This window comes from Octopus sinensis, unplaced genomic scaffold (genome assembly GCF_006345805.1).
Source record: "Octopus sinensis unplaced genomic scaffold, ASM634580v1 Contig14969, whole genome shotgun sequence".
NCBI classification, from domain to species: domain Eukaryota; kingdom Metazoa; phylum Mollusca; class Cephalopoda; order Octopoda; family Octopodidae; genus Octopus; species Octopus sinensis.
This window is the reverse complement of record NW_021833452.1, coordinates 564-22,030: the sequence shown is the minus strand read 5'-3', so window position 1 is coordinate 22,030 and position 21,467 is coordinate 564. Positions and strand designations below refer to the sequence as shown.

At 33.5% G+C, this 21,467-nt stretch overlaps 1 protein-coding gene across 1 annotated transcript; it reads left to right on the top strand.

Annotated features, from left to right (window-relative positions):
• The first annotated feature begins 440 nt into the window (after positions 1-440).
• Positions 441-21,138, top strand: LOC115230221 (ankyrin-1-like). The gene is made up of 9 exons (XM_036499576.1): positions 441-523; positions 1,797-1,944; positions 5,706-5,860; positions 6,839-6,875; positions 14,097-14,306; positions 15,817-15,992; positions 16,639-16,778; positions 20,194-20,271; positions 21,035-21,138. Exons 1-9 carry the CDS (start codon positions 441-443, stop codon positions 21,121-21,123), a joined length of 1,116 nt encoding a protein of 371 aa, XP_036355469.1. The 3' UTR covers positions 21,124-21,138.
• The last annotated feature ends 329 nt before the right edge of the window (positions 21,139-21,467 follow it).

Genomic DNA, 21,467 nt, shown 5'->3' with positions numbered 1-21,467 from the left:
ACGAAATGAAAGAGAGAGAAAGACGGAGAGAGAAAGGGAGAAATTGAAAAATAGAGCAAGAGAAAGATAAGAGAAAAACGAAAAAGGGAAAGAGGAAGGAAATGAGAGAGAGAAAGAGAGGAAAGGAAGTGAGAGAGAGTAAAAGAGACACGTCAGAGAGGAGAAGGAAAGAGAGAGAAGAAAAAGGAAAAGAGAGAGGAAGTGAGAAAAGAAAGAGAAGGAAAGAAATGAAAGAGGAAGATAGAGAGAGAAAGAAGGAGAGAAACAGGAAAGAAAACAAGAATGAGAGTGAAAGACAAAGAGAGAAGAGAGAGAGAGAGAGAGAAAATGGAATTTCTCTATTTCACACGTCCTAACTTTCTTCATTACAGATTCACCAACGTGATTGGTTGGGATACACTCCTCTAATGTTAGCTAGTTTACGGGGCAAGACAAGAATAATGGAGATTTTGATTGATGCTGGTGCGGAGATGGGAGCAAGAAACGACAAGGGTTTTAGAGCTTTATATTTGGCTGTGGATGGGTAAGTTGAGAATCAAGTAAAATTTCCAGATGTGATTTTGTTTGTAAATTTGTTGCAATTGCAGACACAGGTTCAATATCCAAAGAGGCCATAGTAGCAGCAATGGGACAGCAGCACAACAGCAGACTAGCAAACAACAACAACAACAACAACAAGCTTCTCTTTAGTCATCGATCCAATTCATTAGTCATTATTCAATCATAACAATCCCGATGATGATGATGATAACGGCGATGATGATGATGATTATAATTATGATTATGATGTTGATGAGGAGGAGGGAGATTATGATGATGATGATATTTATGATGATGACGATGAGGAGGAGGAGGAGGAGGGGACGGATTATGATGATGTTGATGTTCATGATGATGATGATGATAATTATAATAATTGATATCGAAGATGATGATAATGTTGATGACGATGATGATGATCATTATGATGGTGATGATGATGGTGATGGTAATGATGATGATGGTGATGATGATGGTTATGATGATGATGATGATGATGACGATGATGATGATGATAATAATGATGATGATGATGATGATGACGATATTGATGATGATGATGATGATAATGATGATAATTATGATGATGATGATGATGACGATGATGATTATGATGATGAGGAGGAGGAGGGGTTATGATGATTATGATTATGATGATGATGATGAATATGGCGACGATGATGTTGACGATGATGATGATGATGAGGATTATGATGATGATGATTATGATAATAATGATGATGATTATGATGATGATGTGGATGATAATGGCGATGATGATTATTATGATGATGATGATGATGGAGGTGATGATGATGATGATGATTATGATGATGATTATGATGATGATTATGATGATGATGATGAAGAGGAGGAGGATGATGATGATGATGAGGAGGATGATGATGGTGATAATTATGATGTTGATGATGATGATGACGATGATGATGATTATGATGATCATGATGATGATGATGATAATTATGATGATAATAGCGATGATGTTGAAGTCGATGATGATAATGTTGATGATGGCGATGATGGTGCTAATGATAATAATGATGATTATGTTAATGATGGAGGTGGTGGCAATGATGATGATGACGATGATGATGACGATGATGTTCATGATGATGATAGCGATGATTATGGTGCAGCTGATGATGGTGATGATGATGACGATGATTTTTGTCTAAAAGCCAAACTAATTAAGTATTTAATGAAAATTAGTCAATGTTTGTATCTTTTACTCTCAGGCGTCATCTTGAATCTGTGGAGCTCTTACTATCTCGGGGCAGCGAGGTGAACATGAAGGTCAAGGGTGGCTCTACTCCTCTCCATTTGGCTGCAGAGCTTGAATGGACAGATGGGTTGGAAGTTTTATTGAAACAGACCGATGTTGAGGTTAGTGACTATATATATGTGTGTGTGTGTGTGCGTGTGTGTGTGTACTTATATATGTATATATAATATATATATATATATATATACGTACATGTATACAAATAAAATGTATGGATGTATATATACTGTAAATAGTGGTGTGCATATGTTAGTGTTTCTTTTCATTCATATTATATTCCGAAATAATCCTAATCTTCTCCGAAAGGTTTTTCTCTAACTTTTCCGAGCAAATTATAGACTTTTTGTAAAATTACGAGGAAACAAAATCTACTCTTGCCAATTTTTACTAAACACTTCTCCCGACGTTTGGGGCAAACTTATATAGGTACGTATATATAATCGTATATATAATGTATACGAGCCTATAAGGTATAATATGTATATATATATATATATATACATACATATGTATATACACATATATATAAGAATATATATATACACACACGCACATATATATGTATATAAACGTATATATGAGTATACATATACATATATACATAGATAAATACACACACAAACACACACATATATATATATATAATATATATATATATATATATATATATATATATATATGTATATGAATATATATAAACGTATATATGAGTATACATGTACATATATGCATAGATACATACACACACACATACATATATAAGATTGTTTGGTTGTATTTTTGGAATTAGCTATTTCATCTTTAATATTTTAATATTTTTATTAGTAATATGAATAATTAATTTATTAGGTCTTTATTATTGTGCATATATATTTATTTATAGATATAATTTAAGCATATATATATATTTTCATTGATAATTTATATAATATTTAAATATTATATTTTTAATAATATGAATAGTAAAATATTTTTTGTAAAATATTTATGTAATAAGTTATTGACTATAACTGATATTAGATTATTGGTGGGTTTCTTACCTTAAAATTTAATACTTAAAAATTAAGATTAATATTTAAAATTATAATCGATGTTTAGACATAATCATAATCGTTAAGTTTCTAGTTTGATAATAGACTTTTTTATAAGAGAAATTATTATATTATTTATTTCTTAAAAAATATTGTTTAAATATTTCTGATTATTTATTAAAATATTACAATTAACCTGAAGATTGACTGTAACCATAATTCGAATAATTAATTGAATTTAAATTATAATTATTCGAATTGGTTACGGGCATGAAACGATCATAGTGGATTTACTCTTTATCTTATATTAAACTTTTAATACTTTTTGATAGTTATATAATTTTAAAAAATAATAGTAAAAAATAAATAAATAAATAAAATAATAATAAAATATATATATATATATATATATTTAAAATTTATAAGTTTAAATTATTAATTTAAATAATTTTTAAGATTTTAACTTCAATTTAAATATTTTAATTTAGAATTTTATATTTTATATTTTTTATATATATTATTAATTAATTTTATTTCTATGTATTGGCTTATGATTTTCACTGTTTGATTTGCCTAATAGTGGTTTTATCTCTAATTTAATATAATATAATATATGTATATATATATATATATACATATATAGGCACAGGAGTGGCTTGCTTACAAACCACCTGGTTCCATAAGAAATCGGTTTCTCGATTTTTTTCCACTCATCGATTATTTTTTTCATGTAACCCCACTTTGCCCATTGGATGAGAACCCTTCCAGCAAGGAAAATAGAACACCCAAAAGGGCTCCTGTGAGAAGCGGTTATGTTCAGATCACAACTAAGTTTATATATATGGGCAAAACACACACACGCACACACAAACATATACGTACATACACCTATTGCATAAATGTTTTTGCACGCCTTTGCCCCTGCCCTTGTCCCCCACCACCTTCTACCCGAGTAATACCATCAATTGAGGCAAATTTGTCACCCGGAAGTAAGTTTTGTAACAGGAATAGAGAAGCCTACCTTCTCCCGCAGAGATATGAAAGTCATACCTCTCCCGGTCAAACTAAAGCGTTTGACCCGGTCATAAAACGAACAAAAAATAGTGTAATAGGTGTAAAACAACTTCCTCCAAACGAATATGACCAAAAACATGTGCGCTCGCGCGCGAAAGGGGGGTCGGGGAGAGGCCTCGGAAAATTCATGTCGTGAATGTTACGTGTCTGACCCGGGCACAAATACAAAAATATAGTGTAATAGGTGTAAAACAACTTGTTCTAAACGATTATCAAGAACACACACACACAAAGAGAAATGTTTGGTTCAAGGCAAGACTGCATTGAACTGAATTTAAATAAGCAAAAAAGATATTATCAAAGAAAAGGCCATATGTCTCTCCTCCCATCCTCCTTTCGCGAGCGTACAATTTTTTGGTCATGTTCGTTTGGAGGAAGTTGTTTCACACATATTACTATTTTTTTGTTTATTTTTATGACCGGGTCAAACGCTTTAGGTTGACCCCTCTCCTTTCGAAAACATGAACAGTTTCGAAACACTGTTTACAAAATAATAGCTGATCGTTTGCGAAGGAGCGTGTCTACAGTCAACACGTAGGTCTTTTGCTCTGGTAACCTCTGCTCTCTCCCATGTTCACGCACGACCAGCTATATATCGCTATGATTAGAACAACGGATTCACCTAATTTGGAAATTAGTTGTGGAGAAACGGAGAATATCGTTTATGTTGCTCGTATATATATACGCGCAACACACACACACAAACATTGCATACATGTGTCTTTTTCGTATACATGCTCACGTATGTGTATGCGTGACAGAAGCAATTCACACATACATACATATATAACAACACCTGTCTGTCTGTTATTGCCAGTAAAAAGACGAAATTATAAAAATCTCTCTCTCTCTATCTCTCTCCCTCTCCCTCCCTCTCTTTACACCGTGGCTAGGAGGGGACTTAACTTATGTTTGCTTTGTAAACAATGGTAGCTTTTGCCATCTTAAAAATTTAGATGTTATGGCTTAAAATTATTTACCGCTATTCGCGGGTGTCTCGGGGGAAAATAATTTGACGAAAATACAGCTGGGGTCGTGACGAATGTCCTCCTAAAATTTCAGCGGCATGCGTGTTAATTTGTGGATGTGCATACATTACAAAAACGTACGCACACACACATCTTGCCTTATATATATATATATATATATATATATATATATATATATATATATATATATACATATACATATGTGTGTGTGTGTATGTTATGTGTGTCTGTGTGTAAGTACTTGTGTTTGTGTGCCTGTGTTTGTCCCCCAACATCGCTTGACAACCGATGCTGGTGTGTTTATCTCCTCATAACCTGCAAAAGAAACCGATAAAATAAGTACTAGGCTCCCTGGTGTCGATTTGCTAGACTAACGGCAGTGCTCCAGCATGGCCACAGTCACATTACTGAAACAAATGAAAGAATAAAGGAATAAATGTTACTATGATCACACACACACGCGAACACACACATATACACACACATATTTTGCTGCTCTATGAGTTTATTTATTGAGTTATTCATCCTATATATATGTATGTGTGTGGATGTATATATATATTTATATGTACATATGTATGTGTGTATACGCGTGTGGGTATATACAATAGAAATCTCCATTAACTACTCCCCACCCCAATCATTCCACCTGTTTAATTAATTTCATTCCTTCTCTTCTCTTTTTCTGTGAGTTTTTCTTTTAATTCTTCACCACCCGACTCCCATTTCAGACACCATTTTTAATGTTTTTATTCTTTTCTTTTTCAGGTGAACGCACGGTCTGATGATGGTCAAACACCGCTGCACCGGGCCTGTTGTAATGGACACACGCACACAGTCGGCCTATTGTTGGGTCACAATGGCATTGATGCCAATGTCGTGAACATTTTCGGTGACACACCACTGCATGAGGCAGTTCGGGGGTAAGTCCCCATTGGATCTGGAATATCCAAATCTGTTTCTTTTATGTTTTCAATAATGTTTTGTTTCTTTTACATTGAGTCATTCATGTCATAATCCCACCATGGGGTCATTGTCTTTCTTCTCTCTTTCGCATTGAAATAACACTGTAATCTGCTTCATTAATTAATCATCTCCATAATTGTTATTGTTGTTGCCTGATTGGACACTTTTCCTTCATCTCGTTCTCCATTTCCTCAACGTCACAGGTTCAACTCCTCTCTCTTCTTCCTTTCATCCCATCTAGAACTACTTTCTCTCTCTCTCTCTCTCTCTCTTTCTTCCACACTTTCTCTCCTTTGTAGTTTCCGTATTTACTGGGACTCTGGGCTAAATACAGAATCATCCCCTTACAATATTTACATTTGTCTCTTTTATGTTCCATGTTCAAATCCTACCAGAATATTTACTATCACTCTGGGGTCAATATAATCAGTACCAGTAATACACAGGTGTTCCTTTAATAAGCTGTCTTCCCTATTTTCTCCTGTTCTTGTTCCTTATTACTTTTAGAGAAAATAAATTGTGTTATTTTATTTACGTCTCTTTACGTTCAGAGTTCAAATCCTGTCAAGGTCAACTTCTCCTTCCATCTTTGCAAGGTTGATAAAATACAATACCAGTCATATACTGGGGTTCATATGATTACCGTAGCCCTTCTTTCCTTCCTAAATTTCATGTTTATATAAGCTGTCAGAATTCTTAGCAGTATTTTTCCAGTTTTTACATTTCTGGGTTTACTCAGGTGTGGATATATCATTGTTCTACTGTGTAGAGTGTGTATTGAATAAATATATGTGTGTGAGTATGTGTGTAATAATTACTGTAGTTAAGTTATTGTGACCTAATTACATTTGTTTTCTTTAATGACCTAATAACTATTATCTCAAGCTGTGTGATATTTTTTTTCATGCTTTTCTTTCCTCATCCATTACTTTCAGGCGAAGGTATAAAGTGGTGTCTGTGATGCTGAACCAGGTTAGTTAATAAATACATATATACACTCTCCAGTATTATATTAATCTGTATAATATAAAATATTATGATGGTACCAGTGAAATAATGGGGATAAAATTTAATCACATATACTACAAAACCTTTGTCTTTGTGGTGGAATTGTATATTGATCATGTTGATGATGATATTAGCGGTGTTGAGAGTCCAACTGACCACCACCACTGATAATAATGTCTTTAATGGTCAAATAAAACAATGTCATTATGAGATGAACAAAAATATAACAGATATCATGTATATATATATTAATTGTTTTAGGCATTTGACTGCGGCCATGTTGGGGCATCAACTTGAATTTTTAGTCAACTGTATTGATCCCAGTACTTTTATTATTTTAAGCATATCACATATCCTTTCAGCCTCTTTACTAAACCACTAAACACACACACACACAAACACTCACTAACACACACATACATAGGCACACACATAGACACACACCTGTTATGGAGCTTCTTTCAGTTTTCATTTACTAAATCCACTAAGAAGAATTTGTTCAGCCCTAGGTAAGAGTGGAATTTACTTGCCTGAGTTTCTATGCAGAGGGATTCAACATGGAACCATGTATGGCTGGGGAAAAAGCTCCTTACACTACAACCTTGTATATATGGATGTGTGTGTATCTATTTCTATATATTTATCTATCTATCTATCTCTCTCTATATATAAATATTTATATATATATATATATATATATATATATATATTATATATAGAGGGCATTATACATACATGCCAGAAGGCATTATACATACATGCCAAACGCTAAGAGGGACAATCAGTCATTTCTACCAAAAATATTACTAATCCCACCGAATGCAATTTCTCAAATTCTCAAAGCGTTTGGCATGTATGTATAATGCCTTCTGGCATGTATGTATAATGCCTTCTGGCATGTATGTATAATGCCCTCTATATATAAATTAATATGTTCAATAAGAAATAATTATTTTCGAAATTTTTTCTCTTATGAGGTTTTTACGCTATCTACCTGACAATTTCTTGTTAAGTTTTCCTTATTAAGTAGTTGTCCTTAATTGCTATATATATATATATATATATATATATATATATATATATATATATATATATATATATATATATATATTATATATATATATATATATTAAATATTTAAACCACTTGATGAATGACTGTAACTCGAAAATTTAAAGAAATTAACAGCCATGAAACGATCGTAGTGTTATATTAATTACATTTTTTTAATAATTTTGTTATATATTTAAATAATATAAATTAAATAATCTTATGTATTGGCTTAGGTTTTTCATTGTATGATTTGCCTAATAGTGGTTTTATCTCTAATTTAATATAATATATATATATATATATAATATATATATATATAATATATATATATATATATATATATAATAATAATATTAAGGAGTATAACTACAAACTTACAAGGAAAAATTCAATTTAGTATTAAATCAAATTTCACAATGTAAATATATAATATATATAAATTAGAGAGAAACCATTATTATGCAATTCAAACAATGATAGACATAAACCAAATCGTAAACAAAGAATAAAATATACTATAAAACATATAACTAGATCACAAAAAGTACAAAAATGAATAAATAGTATATAATAAGACAAAAGACTACGTACGTTTCATGGCTAGAATTTAAATTCGAATTACAATTAAACTTTAATTTAATCAAAAGACAATTCAATTTAAAAGTATAGTAACTCCTCAGGTCAACAATAATTGCTATAATAGTTAAATAAATAATTAAATAAAATTAAACAATATTTATAAAAGAAACATAGTTTCCTAGTCCATTGTTCTGAAGGTTCTCAGAATCCAGCCAGCCATATGCCTGCACACTGCAACCATATTGGTGATATGGATATGAAACGAGGTATTGTTGCTCATATCAATCCAAGATCATGCACCGTATGTGATTTGGGGATTGACAAAGTTTTTGGCTCATACACTTCACTGAAACACTCCACGTTTTATTGCTGTTTTCGTGTAGAGGGCTCTGTTGGTTGCTACAGCCTGGTCTCTTTCTTTTAAGAAGTCATGCAACCACTCTCTGAGGTTTCCATTTATGTCGAATCTTCTTAGTTTGTGACTTATCGTCACATGATCAACCTTATCAAAGGCCACGTTTGAGCGATTTATTAACTGTATCACCACCCGGTCACTGTACTGCAAAATCTGTGTAAGGCAGCTTCTTCCAGAGTGAAAGCCATGCCGGGTGTCAGGAAACAAGTAGATACCTTCAAGGAACGCAATTAGTTCCTTCCTGACATTGTGCTCCACGATTTCCCTGACATGGCTGGTTAGAAAGACAGGTCTATACTTTTTAGCATTTGCTGTTACCTTCTTTATAAATAGGGCATACTATTCCTTACTTTAACCTTTTGGAAAGTCTCTCTGATGCAATGAAGATCTGGAAGAGAATCTGAAGTGGTCTGACTAGAACCCCTTTGCATTTCTTTAGGAAGATTGCTGGGAATCCACCGGAGCCTGTGGATGAGTTTGAGCTCACTTCAACAATGGCTGATATCACATCCGTTTCCTCTATTTTGATGCTATCAATAATAGTCATTTCGTTGTGTAGAGCTGTGGAGCCAAAGAATCATCAGGCGTAACTACTTGCAAGTGTCCCAATTGAGTGGTAAAACACTCTTGTATTGCACATTGAGTATTTCACTGATCCTCTGGGGGTCTGTAGTTGGCGAGCCATTTTGTTCGGATAATGGCCCTATTTTATACCATACTAGTGCAGACCTGTTTGCATGTCCATAGAAGAATTTAGGGTTTGTCTTAATATTTTTGACAGCCCTGGCTTCCTTTTCTGCCCTATCCTTTTCAAGAGAGTATTTGAGTTCACTTTCGATCTTGAGCATTGTTTGTTTGAGATGGGATCGTTTGTTATCCTTTAACGACCCCTTTAGACGATTTGAGATTTTTCTCGTTGTCTCATAACTAAATAATCTACTTAATTGCTCGTCTCTTTAATATCGAACTGTAGTGCCCCAGCATGGCCACAGCTCGTGATCTGAAACAAGATAAAATAAAAAAATAATATATATATATATATATATATATCACAATATTAAGTTGGAAAACTCTAACGTTCAGTGTGGAACATATGTATGTTTATTAATTTATATTATTTATATTATTATGTATATGTATATGTATGTGTGTAGGGGTATGAGTATATGCACTCATATGTATATGATTTATTATGGGTATGTACCCACACCTATATAAATGTATATGTAATCTGATTTATATTTCATAATCTCTGAAGAGGCCTTAGGATATTTTTGTAAATGTCTCATTTATAACTACATATTAACCTACCATAAATGGCTAATATAATTAAAATGAGACATACCTATCTGCATGGCCGAAACAGCTGTAAGATGTAGTCTATATTTATATTTATATTTATTTATATTTATATTTTCTTATACATATTGTACTTATTGTATCAAATTACTCCTTTATGTACACTCCTTTATGTACACTGTTTTGTTCTATAGTATTATGTTTGTTCTTAAAGTTTCTTATGTGGTGGTTTAATAAAGTATGTGATTGGGTATTATCTGGTAATTGATATTTGATTTAGATGTATTTCTCCATTTTCTTATTTTGTATATATATATATATTATATATATATATATATATATATATATATATATACATATATATATATGCATTCTTATATATATATATATATATATGTATATATACACATATATATATATGCATTCTTATATATATATATATATATATATGTATATATACACATATATATATATGCATTCTTATATATATATATATATATATATATATATATAAGTATGCATATGTATATGTATATATATATATATATATATATATATATATATATATATATATATATATATATATACATATATATGCATACTTATATATGTATATATATCACGTGATCGACCAGGCTATCAGACGTTGCTACACATCGCTGGTGACAATGCGCTTCGCATTGTTTTAGCCTTCAAATGAAGCCACCCCGCTAGCTAAGCGAGCAGGCCAATATATATATATATATATATATAATATATATATATATATATATATACATATATATTGCCCGTAACCCGTATGGTCACTGACGGTCCAGGTTATAAAATATTGAATCTCATTTCAACATTAAATAAAATGAAAGTTAATTTTATGATGATTCAGTTAAATATTTCAATTTGTACGTGTCATGAAAGGTGTGGTTTACAACTTCATGGTTTAGATTTTAGAAATAGAACTTTCAGGGTAAATTCGAATTCTAGTAACAGCATTTATTTCTGGTATATGTGCACACGTCCTCAAAAATGCAAAAGGAATTTTTAAATAACGTGTATATAAAATTAAAGGGAAATATTTTCCCATTTTAGGGTTATGTTACTTTCGGAGTATTTTCCCGTTATGCTCTGTTTTGGCTAATTATGATGGTACCCCCAATAACCGCCTATCTCGAGAATCCGAGGTCCGATTTATGCGAAACTTGTTTTTTTTTCGTTTGTATTCACATTTCAGGTGTACCTTACTTTCAGAGCATTTTCCTATTATGCACCGGTCTGACTATTAAATAACAGACAATTACGCACGCATGTACACAAACAAAACTGGCGAAACTAAACAAATTTTCAACATAAACCTCTTAGCAAATGTGGGCGAGGAACATTTTTTATGAAAAAATGTTTAGAAAATGTTTTATACACCCCAGCTTTTTTCATCCCACTCCAACCGATTTTAGCTAATTTTTTGGCACTTCAAAATAATGGGAGGAACTTTTTGGTAAAAACGAAATTGAAAAAATTCAGAGGAAAAGTGAGTGAGTTAAGAGATATTTGACAGTTGCTTCTAGCACATCCCGAAACAGCCCTGCTATTTTCTTTCTCACTCTCGAATGAATTGATGCTTTTCTATATCCTTCCCGCTATAAATACATTTATATGCTATAAAAAATTCGAAACATTATGATTTTAAAAAAAAACCCTCTTCCTACCCGGATTGTCTCTATTTATAAATTAAAATATTGGAGAACCTGAGAAGGTCATTGCTGGCATTTATCCATAGTGATTATAAAACAGTTCTCTGTAAACGATAATTCATTTTAATAGCATACTTTTCAGTTAGAAAATATTTTTCTTACACACAGGTGGGGACAAGAAACAAAATTACAAAGTTTTAGTTGCTTATATTTCACCAACGAACCACGCCTACTTTTCTGTTAGAAAATGTATTTTTCTTACATGCACACGGCTTCATCTGATTGAGGTGGGGGTAAAAATTAACATTACAATATTTTGTTGTTCCTGTATCCCATCAACAGACGACATGTATGTTACTTCGGCAACATCATTCCATAAAAGTTTTAATGGGAAAAAATTATTGAGAAAACATAAATGTGAGAGTGAAAACGGATGGGGGATTAGGATGTGCTGGAAACAACAGCCAAATCTCCATTGAATCGTACAGTTTTCCCTCTGAAAATATTTACATTTTTTTTTTACCGAAAAGGCTTCTCCCATGGTTTCTAAATTTAAAAAAAAATGGCAAAAATCGGTCCGGAGTGGGATGTTGAGGAATTTCCAAAAGATTTCAACACTTCTTTTCCAAACAAGATGGCCCTCATAATTTCGAAGGCTGTGGTGAAATAAAAATGGGGAAAATCCACGTGAAAACAGAGTCGTTCCAACTTCTTATGTCTTCCTGATACGAAACTGTTCTTTCGTAACTACTCTCGTCACCACCTTGGAAAAAGTTTCCCCTCAAATTTATAATCATAATCTATCCCGTTTAAACGGTATTTGTATAAAATTTCATTAAAATAAATAAATTTTCCTGAAAGTTACGAGGAAAAAATTCGGATCAGATGAATTTTAGAAAACTTCTCTCCCCACCACATTGGAAAAATTATTTTCTATAAATCCCTATATACTCTAAATCCACAGCACATAAGAGTATCCATTTTTATGTTAAAGTGTATCCATTCTTCTGGAAGTTATGAGGCAACAAAATCGGTAATGTACAGATCTGTAGATATGCCAGCAAAAACCTATCCGGTGCTCACAGTAAAGTGCAGTACATCCAGGTTTTACAGCTTAAATTTGTGGCAACAAACCCCCAAAAGTACGTGTAACTTGAAAAGACGTACTCCGATATACACGAAACTTGTTTTATTCCGTTTGTATTCACATTTCAAGGGTTCTTTACTTTCAGAGTATTTTCCCATTATGCACCGCTTTGGCTGTATTTAGATAACAGACAAGCAAGCAATCAATCACAGAGTTTTAGTAGTATGTAGACAGATAGATTTATACATATACGTATTTGGAATTTGGTTATACGTTTAGTAGTATACCCCTTAAAGCTCTTTCGCTGTTTAGGCTACCTCATGTCATCCACAGGTGTGCTACAAGTGTCACTGGATCTACCTCATGTATTCTACAGTGTTCATTCAATTTATAATGAATGAGGGAAGCAGAAAATGGAGTTAACGAGAATGTTTATTCATCACAACTAACGCTTCAACCGATCTTGTATCGGTCCCTTGCAGATAGAATATTGTATAACTGGTTGTGTTGCATCCTCCGGTAGAGATGCATCTCATCTTGTTTTAAAGAAGATACCTCGCGATATATATACGCATTTTAGCTTGGCATGCTGTTGCCAGGAGTTTGTTGACTATAATACTATATCCAAGAACCACCTGACAACAACAACATGCCAAACGAAGCCGAAGATATTTAGCGAGATAACATCTTTAAAAGAAGACACTCGATGACATGCAGCTGCACCGGAAGATGTAACACAATCTGTTGCACAGTATCCCATCAGCAGTTTTATGAACCCCTTATTAATATAGCAACATCAAAAGTAAACATTAGAAATTATAATTCTCCTTAATAGACTTGATCTGCCAATCATATGTGCACCCTTGTTCATCTCTCCTAAAATTTACTATAATGATAGATAAAGATAGATTAGACTGAAACAAGAAGTTTATGACAGCGTAATAGGTTTATTATGCCTCTGACACATACACATAGCAAGTTATAGAGGAACCTTGACAGAAAGGATACATTGATATCCACCCTGATTTTCATGTAAATTTTCATTTTGTATTATTACCTCCACATAGGATTCAGTGAAATTCCATATGGAGGGCAAACACAAAATGACACCATTCCTTCAAGCCGTCGAGTGGGGTCACCTTGGTATAATAAAAAAGTTGTTAGACAAGGGTGCGAAGGTAAATGCAGTCAACAATGAAGGCAACAATTGCCTTCACCTCGCACTGCAAAATGATGTATTCCATTCTGAGGAGGAGCACATTGCTCTTTTAGATAAGGTAAGTTTTATAATTGTGAGTAATATGTATATTTGTGTGTGTGTGTGTGTGAAGGAGAGTGGGGAAAGAGAGACATTGCTTGTCATGTATCAATTCGCACCACCCAACCCACCTCTTCCGTTACTATTTCATGATCCGGTCTTACACCATATTCTTATATTATGTAACAAACAATATTACATCACGTTTCACCCTCAAATGCTATTGTGCCCCCACCGTAAAGTAGGCAACCCATCTTGTATGTCGGCCATAGAAACACAGTCATCCCAGTGTGAAGGAGAAGTGACGTAGTAAGGAGAGGAGACATTATTCCTAAATAACAATGATACAGGGTAGAAGAGAGATCTGTCTGACATAACCTTTATACCGCTGACACCATGATAAAAAGAACCAGTCTATTCTACGAGGAATTCATAATGAAACAGCTCTCTATCACACCACTTCTTTCATACCTTATATGTGGAAATGTCATAAGACCGTTGAAGCTTAGAACACTAGAGAACAGATAGAATGAAGCAAGGTCCCGATTGCGTTTTCCTGTTCATACATTTTGTATATACAATTACACATATACAAATACAAAGGTAGCAACATCTTTCCATGGGTAGATCTAATGGCAATTATTGTCAACTGTTGCAGAATTTAAGCAATGCATTGATTCTCATATAAAGAAAAGTCACTGCAGATGTGTGACGATATTTCAGACAGTTGATGGCAGTCTGTAAATTGTAGTAATGTCTATTTTGGTGGGACGAATCCTCCCTGGCAGTTCCCCACACGACCAGAATTCTCTATCAGACTAACAGTATGAACAATTTACTAACTAAAATGTGTTGGTGTGCTGCCTCACTCGTGACACCAATTCTTACTTCCTTTACTTCACCTTCATTGTCTAAAGATATTTATTTATTCTGAAATATTAAAAGGCGGTGAGCTGGCACAATCGCTAGAATGCAGGGTGATGGAGAAATGCTTAGCGGTATTTCGTCCGTCTCTACGTACTGAGTTCAAATTCCGCCGAAATCGATTTTACCTTTCAACCTTTCGGGGTCGATAAATTCATGTAATCGCATAGTCCCATTAATGAAACAGCTCTCTATCACACTTCAGGATTTGTTCCTTCAATAGAAAGGATTAATTATGGATAAATTATTGATATGTTTTGGATATGTCTGTATGATATTGATTTTGTTATGTTTGAAGAACTTGCTATTTTGTAGGTGTTTTCTTTTCTGATATAACTTATATTATTATCATTGTTTTTGCGTTATATGTATTTATAACACACCAAATGTATCTCATCATGCTTCTATAAGTATTTCTTTTGGTATGACCAGTCGGTTTTACCAAGCTAGTTTTATAAATAGATTCTTGTTGATCTGTTTTGTATTTTATTATTGTGATATTTGTTCCATTATATTTCTTATATTTGACATGAAGCTATGATTTTTTTGTATCTATAATATATATTTGTGTATTATTGAACTTACCATTGTTTAATCATTTGTAGTATGCCTTTAAGCTCTCTCTGACCCAGGGAAATAGGACTTGTAGCACTGTAGTTGCTACATACCTATTTCATTTTGGAGCCAACTTTTACCACCCAAATGGAAAGAATGTGATTCCGCTGGACCTTATTCAGGACACAAATTTGAAAGAAGAATTAAAAACCTTTTTACCACCACCGTAAGTATTTCCTGACAATGGCAAGATAAACCTTTATGTTTTCTATTTTGCATGTAATCATGTTTAGAGCACAGGTCTACTACAACTAACTGGAAAAGGCTTTAAAGAGGGGACAAGAAGCAGCAGTTAGTCAAGTAAAGACAGCAGTGAAAGCTGGATCATGCAAAATACGAAGAATGAAAGAGAATGACAGAAAAGAGAAAAGTTAAAGAGTAATAAAGTGGAAAAAGGTACATAGGTAGATCAGGTGTAGTTTTGGGGAATTTGAAGAAGTAGGGAATGTTCTGAAGCATTCGGTGTCCTGACAGCTAACGATTGTGAGCAGGGGAAAATATTTCTGAAAGTCATGGGTGTTGCACTGTTTATATTTTTTGTATGCGCATGTGTGTGTGTGTGTGTGTGTTGTGTGTGTGTGTGTGTGTGTGGTGTGTGTGTGTGTGTGTGGTGTGCGTGTGTGTGCATTTGCATGTGTTCATTGTTCGTATACACAAAAATCTGAATGTAATTGTTAAAAGAAATCTTTCTAATGTAGTCTTACTCATCATTGTAATGTCTCGTAATATTCTCTACTCTGAACTGGTACACAATGTAATCTTTATTATAAATGAAAATTATTGTCGGGATGTGTTTGTATTTTGTTCCACAGATGTACGTATTGTCGAGTTAGAGCCTCTGCAGAATTCAAACCCTGCGGACATACCGTCCTGTGTCGAGAATGTTATGGGAAAATTAAGTGTGAATCATGTTCCACTTGTCAGCGACCAATAAGAGGTTTAGATGGCTTTGGTAAGAAAACTATTTGATAATATGTCTGTTTGTCTCATTGACTTTATGATATATAATACGTATATATGGTATTTAATGTGCTTCAGAATTGTCGTGTAAACCCAGATCTGCCATAATCTGGCAGATTTATGCTGAAAGATGTTCCAGGTGTCATTTCTCTCTGATAGTGTTTCTTTTACTATATTCACTAAACATTGTCTTTATCCAAATAGAAGACTTGTCACATTTCAAGAGGATCCTGTCTGCAGCACAAGACTAATGAATCATGCTGCAGCACAAGACTAATGAATGATACAGCAAGATAACTTGCAACTAACTGAAATATCAGTACATCCGTTTTTATATCAGTAAACACCAATTTCTAACAATTGATTGTGAGTCATCAAAGTTGATTAATGATTTATCAGTATCTAGGGAAGGTGATGATTAAAGACAAAGATATTCCCAAGAACATCATTTCGAGCTTTGCTGAAGTAAGATATTTGATCATAAAATCTCAGCTGAGAGTTAGAGAACCAACATTAGAAAGTCTGACGGTTAAATCGGTTGTTCTGTGTAGGTGTAAATACTGGCAACTTGTAAAAAATGACATGGATATTTTATAAAGTTGTCCTCCGGAAATACGTAATGGTCTATCATCTGATAAAAGATCTCAAATAATTGCTTGATATGAGATATCATCTCTTACGGTATATACAATAAAGGTCTCAACTTCGAATATATACTCTAGAAAGTAAATAAAACAAAATTGAATATTAACTCTGTATCAGAATATTGATCGTTAAATTACTTTTATCGAATGGCTATTTTGTTCTGTCTTGTAAGGGTGATAATACCCAATTCTGCTGCTGGAACTTCGATTCAGCTTTTGAAATATCAGACTCGAACACACAACTACTCATCTAATTTTCCATTGATATCACTGTTAATCTCTACGTTTTCTCTTTCGTTTCTTATATCTGTGCCAGATCTATGACATGGCGTCGTTCTCTCACCTCTAGACTTCCCAAACCAACATTTTCCTATCTTCTTCTGGATTCTAATGTCAACCAAGTTGGTCATTGTTAGATTACGTAGGATGTCTTAATAGGCAGCGGAGATTTAAGAAGATTAGAGATTTAAGAGTTAAGAAGGTTAGAAGGTTATTTTGTTGTGCACCTACATATTGACCTATTAAATGGTAACACCGTTGAATCTGACTTCCAAAACCATAATGGTTACCGGTTGTTCATTTATGATAGGAATGGCTCACAATAATATAGATTATTAAGATTTTTCTATAAAGTATAAAACTTGAAAACACATATCTCAGGGAGTCCAAATTTTAAAGAGAAAGAAGCCAAGATGATGGCAGGGGCAGTTAGTGAGTATAAGTTAAAAGTACCTTATAGATTTCTATAAATTAACAGTACCTTATCACCGTTATTACTGTGACCGACCAGGCTATCAGATGTTGCTACACATCGCTGGCTACAATGCGCTTCGCATTATTTTAGCCTTCAAATGACGCCACCTCGCTGGCTAAGCGAGCAGAAGAAAGAGTGAGAGAATGTTGTGGAGAAAGTGAACAGCAGGGATCGCTACAACCCACCCCGGCCGGAGCCACGTGGAACTTTAGGAGTTTTCACTCAATAAACACTCACGACGTCCGGTCTGGGAATCGAAACCGCGATCCTACAACCGCAAGTCCACTGCCCTAACCACTGAGCCGTTGTGCCTCCACAAAAGTACTTTAGATTTCTATAGCATTTATCTTCGCCCGAGTGATTTTACTTGTCAGGCTGATCGAGAACAAGTTCCGTTCTTAATTTCTATTTGTAAGATTAGGTCTAAAATGATTCTATTAAATATTCCACTGAAATTTCCTTTAATCGAGGTTAATGTGGTTGGTAAAATGGATAAATAAGAAGACACAATAGAGTTAATGATGTCTTTTAGGACAGAGAAATAAAATATTTTGTTGTTTATTTGTAAACAGTTGAGTTAACGAGAAAGTTTTTGTTTCTTTTGCTACTAAGGTCTTTCCTAAGTTTTCTGATAGGTTATTGTTGTTGTTGTTGTTATGTAGCCAGATGTCTGTCATGATATGTTGTTTAGGTACGTACCCTGAATGTCTCAGGTCAGAATATCTTTGTTATAAATCAAAAGAATTAAAAATCAAATCTCTAAGAGTTTAAGTATAATGATCATTAACGTTGATTAAATATTAAATTTAGTATTGAACGGTGAACATCTGTTTACATTTAAACAAAACATTGGTGTTGACATAAAATATAAAGATAGGAATAAAATATGAGTTCCCTGTGTGACTTGTTCTCACAAATCCTTGTTTGTAACTATATATAATATACACTTATTACATTGTTTGAACAACATTTACCATCCATATAGTCATTCTTTTTCTCACACTTGTTAGATTTTAGATGATATTAATGCTAAAAGAGGCACAGTTTTCTGAGTGTTTCATCCTTTGGTCTTGATTGTTGCGTTCAAATTATTTAATGAAAGTTAATCATTGTTATTTGACCAGGAAATGAATTAATCATAAGTACTTGGCAGTGGACTTGGTTATATCTTTCTTCGTTTGCTCATGGAACTACTATAATATTAGCTGTGCTGAGACACAATCATATTCATTGTAATGAAGGTTATATGTTCTTTACACAGATTATTTACAATCTATATTGATATCTAGTATTGCACCGTCAAGCACAGTGCCATTGTATCACATATATACCCAATTATCATGATAATTAATAAGCTATAATTCATTAACTCTCTTACATTTGTATGTATGAAATGTAAACTTATTTTGTCATAGGGACATCGTGTACCTTCACCTTAAATATCTTGTTAGGGATCTTGTTGGGGAAGGGTGTATGGAATTTGGCTTGTGGAGATGATTTTTAGTGGACAGATTGTGTGCGGGGTGGAGGGTATGCACATAAAGGACATCTTTATGGCCTCAGTTTTACTTAATTAGAGAGTTGATTAGTGAACTCTAGAGATGAGAGGACTGTGCCATGCCATAGATTTGGCACTGTTATAAGAAAAGAAAGACAAAACTAAGCGAAACTGTCATCAAGTGTTAATTAAATGAGATAATTGCAACATTGTTAGAATATTTAATGTTTTTAGAGAGAGAGAGAGAGAGAGAGAGAGAGAGGAGAGAGAGAGAGAGAGAGAGAGGCAGAGGGTGGATTTAGGAATGTTAGTCTTTTTTATTGTGGACATATTGAGCTATTACATGGGACCACTGTAGAAAGTACAGAAATATTGACCAAAACCATAATGGTCAACATTTGACCAGTAACGACAGGAATTGAATGTCTCACAATAACAAGATAGAGTTTAATAAAAATATAGATAAAGAAAGTTTATTATTAAATGTAAAACTTGGAAATATTTATTTCAGAGGCTCCAAAGTTTGAGGACAGGTGTGTAAAAACAGAGGCTACATGTCAGGAATTAGGGGCTGCATCTCAGGCAATTGGTGAGTATAAAATAATAGTTCCCAATAGATTTCTGTAAGGTTTTCTTCCCCCGAGTATATTGTGCTCGAAAGAATAACTGAACACAGCTTCCATTCCTATTTTCCAATTGAACGATTATCTGTATAATAATTGAATTAAATATATCGATTTACTGAGAGTTTATGAAATTCCCATTGACGTTAATGCTGTTGGTAATAATGTTCAATTTAGAAGACACAATAGAGTTAATTTTGTCATTTGGTCATGGAACTCATCATCATCATCATCATCATCATCATCATCACCATCGTTTAACGTCCGTTTTTATAGTAGCATGGGTCGGACGATTTCACTGGCAAAGCAGTAGGCTGCGCCAGGCTCCAATGTGATCTGGCAAGGTTTCCACATATGTATGCCATTCCTAATGCCAACCACTCCGAGAGTGTGGTGGGTGCATTTTACGTGCCACCAAAACAGGAGCCAGTTGAGGTGGGAGCTGGCATTGACCACGTTTGGATGGTGCTTTTTACGTGCCACCGGCACAGGGAACCAGTCAGCCGGAACTGGTAACAAACCACGCTTGAATGGTACTTATTACGTGCCAACGGCACGGGTGTCAGTCAGGCGGCACTGGCATCGGCCATTATTACAATTTCCATTTTGATTTCGATCTTGATTTGATTTTGATTTGGTTTTTGGTTTTACTTGACTCAAAGGAATTGAATGTCTCACAACAACAAGAAAGAGTTTATTTAAAATAACGATAAAGAAATTCTATTATTAATTCTAAAACAAAGTCTGAAGACAAGTGTGTACAAACAGAGGTTGCATCTCAGGAAATTGGTGAGTATAAAATAACAGTTGCCAATTGATTTCTATAAGTTTTACTTCCCCTGGTCATATTGTGCTTCAAAGAATAACTGAAAACAGGTTACATTCCGACTTTACGATTAAAAGATTAACTGTAATAATAGTTCTATTAAAGATATCGATATTATTGAAAGTTTATGGAATAACCATTGAGGATAGCACTGTTGGTAATAATGTTTAAATTAGAAGACACAATAGAGTTCATTCTGTCATTTGATCATGAAACTAATAATGCTGTTTAACACTTAACTTCCAAATTTTTATTCATACTTTTTGGCTTTGCCTGGTGTCTCAGGAGTTAAAAATCATATATAGCATTTAAATTTTCTTCATATGTGAATTATTT

Bases quoted from the DNA above. Each gene is read 5' to 3' on its own strand.
- LOC115230221 (XM_036499576.1), top strand. From the start codon at position 441: ATGGAGATTTTGATTGATGCTGGTGCGGAGATGGGAGCAAGAAACGAC. The intron at 15,993-16,638 runs GTAAGTATTTCC...TTTGTTCCACAG, and splicing joins AAAACCTTTTTACCACCACC to ATGTACGTATTGTCGAGTTA. The intron at 20,272-21,034 runs GTGAGTATAAAA...ATTCTATTATTA, and splicing joins GGCTGCATCTCAGGCAATTG to ATTCTAAAACAAAGTCTGAA.